Source organism: Xenopus tropicalis, chromosome 7 (genome assembly GCF_000004195.4).
Source record: "Xenopus tropicalis strain Nigerian chromosome 7, UCB_Xtro_10.0, whole genome shotgun sequence".
Classification (NCBI taxonomy): domain Eukaryota; kingdom Metazoa; phylum Chordata; class Amphibia; order Anura; family Pipidae; genus Xenopus; species Xenopus tropicalis.
The window spans coordinates 129,257,670-129,264,380 of record NC_030683.2 but is presented as its reverse complement, the minus strand read 5'-3'; the positions used below and the strand labels follow the sequence as shown (position 1 = coordinate 129,264,380).

Below are 6,711 nucleotides of genomic sequence, written 5' to 3'. Positions count from 1 at the left end.
GGAGCTGAACACGGAATGAACAGGAAACGACAGAGGGAGGAATAGAATGGAGATGGCTGGGGGGGGGGTAAGAACTGGTCGGTGCTGGTAGAACTGAGTTGATCAGTCAGTAGGGGGCGGGAATTTACTGGCTGAGAGCAGGGGAATTTCCCAGGGAAGTAAGTGGTGGTGGGGGGGGGGGGGGGGGGGGTTGGTAAGTGATTACAAGCACTGGTGGGGGGGTGCATAACATTTTGGCAAGCTTCAGAATCCCCATACCAGCTGGCAGGGCCCTTCCCCATAGGTGCCTTGGGTTCCTAGATGGGTTCCTGGGTGGTTGGCTGTCAGTAGAAAGGGGGAATGTTTTTAAAAAGTTCATCTAGAGACCTCGGTTGGTCACACCCTTGATCCTCCCAAGCTCCAATCTGCCCCAAACCTGCCCATTGTTTGCCCCCTTTTTTGGGGGGGGGGGGCTGAACTTGGGGCTGAACTAGGGGCTGAACTAGGGACTGAACTAGGGACTGAACTAGGGACTGAACTAGGGACTGAACTTAGGGTTAAACTAGGGATTGAACTAGGGGCTGAACTAGGGACTGAACTTAGGGTTAAACTAGGGACTTAACTAGGGCCTGAACTAGGGACTGAACTTAGGGTTAAACTAGGGACTTAACTAGGGGCTGAACTTAGGGTTACACTAGGGACTGAACTAGGGGCTGAACTTAGGGTTAAACTAGGGACTGAACTAGGGGCTGAACTTGGGACTGAACTAGGGACTGAACTAGGGGCTTAACTAGGGGCTGAACTTGGGGCTGAACCTGGGGCTGAACTAGGGGCTGAACTTGGGGCTGAACTTGGGGCTGAACTTGGGGCTGAACTAGGGGCTGAACTTGGGACTGAACTAGGGGCTGAACTTGGGGCTGAACTTGGGGCTGAACCTGGGGCTGAACTAGGAACTGAACTTGGGGCTGAACTTGGGGCTGAACTTGGGGCTGAACTTGGGGCTGAACTAGGAACTGAACTTGGGGCTGAACTAGGAACTGAACTTGGGGCTGAACTAGGGACCGAACTGAGGAGTGAACTAGGGATTGAACTTGGGACTGAACTGAGGAGTGAACTAGGGACTGAACTTGGGGCTGAACTAGGGACTGAACTAGGGACTGAACTAGGGACTGAACTAGGGACTGAACTTGGGACTGAACTGAGGACTGAACTAGGGACTGAACTTGGGGCTGAACTAGGGACTGAACTTAGGGTTAAACTAGGGACTGAACTAGGGGCTGAACTTGGGGCTGAACTAGGGACTGAACTGAGGAGTGAACTAGGGACTGAACTTGGGGCTGAACTAGGGACTGAACTTAGGGTTAAACTAGGGACTGAACTAGGTGCTGAACTTGGGGCTGAACTAGGGACTGAACTAGGGACTGAACTAGGGGCTTAACTAGGGACTGAACTTGGGGCTGAACCTGGGGCTGAACTTGGGGCTGAACCTGGGGCTGAACTTGGGGCTGAACTAGGGACTGAACTTGAGGCTGAACTAGGGACTGAACTTGGGGCTGAACTGAGGACTGAACTAGGGACTGAACTGAGGACTGAACTAGGGACTGAACTTGGGGCTGAACTTGGGGCTGAACTGAGGACTGAACCAGGGACTGAACTTGAGGCTGAACTAGGGACTGAACTTGGGGCTGAACTTGGGACTGAACTGAGGACTGAACTAGGGACTGAACTGAGGACTGAACTAGGGACTGAACTGAGGACTGAACTAGGGACTGAACTAGGGACTGAACTAGGGACTGAACTTGGGGCTGAACCTGGGGCTGAACTTGGGGCTGAACCTGGGGCTGAACTTGGGACTGAACTAGGGACTGAACTTGGGGCTGAACTTGGGGCTGAACTGAGGACTGAACTAGGGACTGAACTTGGGACTGAACTGAGGACTGAACTAGGGACTGAACTAGGGGCAGAACTTGGGGCTGAACTTGGGGCTTAACTAGGGGCTGAACTTGGGGCTGAACTTGGGACTGAACTTGGGACTGAACTTGGGACTGAACTAGGGGCTGGACTTGGGGCTGAACTTGGGAGAAAGGTCTATGAAGGGCTCAGTACATACAATGAGAGCTGATGTGCGCATTCAAAGCAGCCCCAGAACATGGTGTGACAATGCTTGGACGACCCCCATAGACTTGCAACTGACTATATTTTCCAATCCAAAGCTTGTCAGATAATAATGACCTAACGATGCATCAGTAGAGTTTTCCAGCCAGCTATCCCCTAACGAGCACTTATTATACATAATAACATAGCGCTTAATAGCACCAGGGTATATAAGCCCCTAGCAACCAGAGAGCTGCTAATATACCAAATGGAGAGCTGCTGAACAAAAAATGAAATAACTTAAAAAAAAAAAAAAAAAAATGAAGACCAATTGCAAATAATCTTAGAAGATCAATATCTCCAATCCCCTTTAATGTTGGCTCTCAGCAACTATCATGAAAATGAAAATGTATTGTAACCTTTATCCAATGGAAATATGAAACTTTTTACATGTAATTAATTCAAAATAATCAGTTTGTATCTCCCTGTCTTTCTCCATGTAGGAGGCGGGGCCAGACTGTGATTGACAGGAAGGTATAATATATCTTTTAAGGGGGTTTCCTTTCCCAGCAGGTGTATTAGAGCTCAAATAACTGACTCTGACAATTAAATCCTTTTTATAATCAAACAAATACACAATATTGTACATTTCATTTACACAAATGATTGTAACAAAGCAAATACACGTTACATAACGGTTTATATATAAAAATATGTACATTGTAAAATCACTGTGCCCTAAATTTGTATTAAACGTATACTAAATATATAATTTATATAGAAATTTCTCTGTATAAACGATACATTTATCATTAGTGACGAGCGAATCTGTCCCATTTAACTTTGGCGGAAAATTTGCGAATCTTTCAAAAGATTCGCAAATGGCGGTAAAATGGCGGAAAAAAATATTGTCGCGCATCAAAAAAAGTGATGCGTGCAACAATTTTTTTGCCCCTACATGATGCAATGACATTCCGGGAATCATTTGGGGGGGGCTCTTTCCCGTTGCAGCACAATAATGCCCCCCGTGTATATAGCCAGGGCCTACAGATTGGGTTTGATCAAGAACCTGACTGCACAGAGGCCTGAAATTAACCCAATAAACCCCTGTGGAATTATTCGGAACCCCAACTGTGAGCCTGACCCCCCACTGAATGGAGCAACTCCCAGCAACATCTAGTGGGAACCTTCCCAGAAGGGCAGGGGCAGTTATAGCAGCAAAGGGAGGGGGCAACCCAACTGATCCCCTGTGGGATGGAACCCCCGACTGTGAGCCTGATCCCCAACATCACTGCCCAACCTCACTAATGCTCTTGTGGCTGAATGGGAGCAACTCCCAGCAACATCTAGTGGGGCCTTCCCAGAAGGGTAGGGGCAGTTATAGCAGCAAAGGGAGGGGCAACCCAACTGAACCCCTGTGGGATGGAACCCCGACTGTGAGCCTGATCCCCAACATCACTGCCCAACCTCACTAATGCTCTTGTGGCTGAATGGGAGCAACTCCCAGCAACATCTAGTGGGAACCTTCCCAGAAGGGCAGGGGCAGTTATAGCAGCAAAGGGGGGGGAGGCAACCCAACTGACCCCCTGTGGGATGGAACCCCGACTGTGAGCCTGATCCCCAACATCACTGCCCAATCTCACTAATGCCCCTGTGGCTGAATGGGAGCAACTCCCAGCAACATCTAGTGGGAACCTTCCCAGAAGGGCAGGGGCAGTTATAGCAGCAAAGGGAGGGGGCAACCCAACTGATCCCCTGTGGGATGGAACCCCCGACTGTGAGCCTGATCCCCAACATCACTGCCCAACCTCACTAATGCTCTTGTGGCTGAATGGGAGCAACTCCCAGCAACATCTAGTGGGAACCTTCCCAGAAGGGTAGGGACAGTTATAGCAGCAAAGGGAGGGGGCAACCCAACTGATCCCCTGTGGGATGGAACCCCAACTGTGAGCCTGATCCCCAACATCACTGCCCAACCTCACTAATGCCCCTGTGGCTGAATGGGAGCAACTCCCAGCAACATCTAGTGGGGCCTTCCCAGAAGGGTAGGGGCAGTTATAGCAGCAAAGGGAGGGGCAACCCAACTGAACCCCTGTGGGATGGAACCCCGACTGTGAGCCTGATCCCCAACATCACTGCCCAACCTCACTAATGCTCTTGTGGCTGAATGGGAGCAACTCCCAGCAACATCTAGTGGGGCCTTCCCAGAAGGGCAGGGGCAGTTATAGCAGCAAAGGGAGGGGCAACCCAACTGATCCCCTGTGGGATGGAACCCCGACTGTGAGCCTGATCCCCAACATCACTGCCCAACCTCACTAATGCTCTTGTGGCTGAATGGGAGCAACTCCCAGCAACATCTAGTGGGAACCTTCCCAGAAGGGCAGGGGTAGTTATGGCAGCAAAGGGAGGGGCAACTTCATATTCACCCCCTTGGGTTGGGAATGAGATGTTGGGCAGGTAGGGGGTCGGCATATTTTCAGCCATACAGTGAATATTGGGAATATAAACAACAGTGAACCCCTCTGAGATATATTCTTTGGCAAATACAGAACCAGCCAACTGAACTCAACATCCTCAGGGCAAATCACAAAATGGCGGCTCCTTGGTATGTACCAAAGACAGTCCATGACCGATACATGGCGTAACCCACCATCAACTTATCCATGTGTGTTCGGACCTGCTATAGAACATACATCAAAGCCCAACATTCAGGATCCCATTGAGACTAATGGATGGACATTCTGGGCCGATGGATCTGCAAATTCCCGGGACACGAGAGGAGAAATGTGGCTAAAGACTCCCCAGGTGATAAATAAACAGAAATGATACATAAGTACCAAAGTCTATGGTAAAATATTATTAGAGCGAAAAGAAGGATGCAGAGCTGTTTTGACCTTTGGGGGTCAAAAAAATCATGAGAATCGTAATGGTGAATAAGATAACATATGAGAGGAAAATGTAGAAGAAAAGTTTATTTGTACGAATCAGATCCCGACTCAGCTTCTCCACCTTGTCAGGTTCTCCTCTGTGCCTGACCCAAATCACCTAGAAAACAGAATAAATACATCAATAACTATATGTTTCAATAGGATATTTTCATTTACTAAAAGATCCATTATTGTTGTACAAAGAAAGGTCTTCTTCTGACTTCTACAGGATCTCAACAGGTTTTAGATGATGTATTTTTGCATTCAGATTCGGTTTTGTTTCATAGTAAAAGGGTTTTTTTGTGACAAAATTGGGTTTGGGTGTCAAAAATGCCCCCCTCAGGTATATAATAGCCCTAGTCTTCATTATAGTGACTTTAGCTACATAAGGTCAGGAGCCTCAAGGAGCCCCCGCCATGGCCTTCACACTCCCCCAACCCAATCCCCGCAGGGCACTCCCCCGAGCCGCCAGTCTCCCTCCCCTGATGAACTGAAGGACAGGGGGCCCTTGGGGTAGCGCCCCCCCGGTTTGACCCTGATACAGAAAGCTGGGGCCCCAAAAAGACATTGTATAATAATGGCGGTATGTAGCACTCAGCACAGAGTAAAGGTAATATTGTCTTCTTCTCAGGGTCGGACTGGTGGGTGAGGGGAACACCGGGGCTCCCGTCCCAGGGTCCCCACCCCCCAAGGCGCCCCTACCCGTCCAACTTCCTCCCCCAAGCGTGCCTGCTTTAGTCTTACCTTAGGCACAAAGGGGGAGGGAGACCTTTGGGTGGGGGAGTGCCATGGGGATTGGGTTCAGGCACTAGTGACTCAGGCCCACTGGTTTATTTCCTGGTGCCCCGCCGGGAAAACAATAAAGTTTATTTCTTAGTTACCTGAAATGCCTTAATGATGCAAATCACTCCAATTGGGGGGTAGAGAAGAAAGAGGATAAAGGAGAAGACTATGCAGAAGTTAGTTGCCCTCAGTTCTTTGGTGCCTCCAAGCTGGCGGCGGGAAGGGGCCCGTGGTGATGCCTGATGGGAATTGGTAATGGAATACGGTGGTGGAGTCTCATGGTTGCCTGAGGGAGATGGTCTAGAAGACTCGTCCTGGGCAGTTGAGGGTTGAGGAGAAGGTTGATATTGAGGCAATGTTGGGTTGATGAATGATGGGTCAAGAGACTCGCAGGCAGGAGGGTCGATATACACAGAATCATATTCCGGAGGAAGCTCATTCAGTATGGGGTAACGGGGCATCTCCATGCTCATGGTCCGTCCCAGGCGAATGTAAGATACATGAGCCTCCGCGTATCTATAGAGCCTGTAGCACCGACTACGCCCCATGGAGTCACGTTTTGTAACATTCCAATGTCGCCTCTTCTAACAAACGAGAAATATGTTTGAACGCTCGGGAAACCAGAACCAGGAAAGGCAGCGCTGATTATGTGGGTCTCCCAGGTGCCGTTGTGGGGCATAGGGAGTTATTCAGCCGCGGGGTAAGCGCTCTTCCTGCCAAACTGGTTTCACTCCTCCCCCTCGCCTTCTGCAATGTGACCTGTCAATCACCTGCTCAACTTCATTGGTTTGTCCCTTGTTGAGATCCTCAGGCAGCAGTGCCCCCAAAGTACCCAAGAGGGGCAAAAAGCCACTCCTGGTAACTTAAAGGGGATATAAACCCAACCATAACGCTGCCCCACTGCGCCCCCTAGTGTTGCTATAGTCGT

The 6,711-nt window shown here is 49.6% G+C and overlaps 1 protein-coding gene across 1 annotated transcript; it reads right to left on the bottom strand.

Annotated features, from left to right (window-relative positions):
* Window positions 1–4,456: 4,456 nt before the first annotated feature.
* Window positions 4,457–6,476, bottom strand: LOC100497298. The gene is made up of 2 exons (XM_031906361.1): window positions 5,882–6,476; window positions 4,457–5,118 (listed from the first exon to the last, which is right to left on the bottom strand). Exons 1-2 carry the CDS (start codon window positions 6,329–6,331, stop codon window positions 4,933–4,935), a joined length of 636 nt encoding a protein of 211 aa, XP_031762221.1. The 5' UTR covers window positions 6,332–6,476; the 3' UTR covers window positions 4,457–4,932.
* Window positions 6,477–6,711: the final 235 nt, after the last annotated feature.

Coding starts and splice junctions, on each gene's coding strand:
- LOC100497298 (XM_031906361.1), bottom strand. CDS start 6,331: ATGGGGCGTAGTCGGTGCTACAGGCTCTATAGATACGCGGAGGCTCAT. Junction 5,119..5,881: donor GCATCATTAAGGCATTTCAG/GTAACTAAGAAA, acceptor TCTGTTTTCTAG/GTGATTTGGGTCAGGCACAG.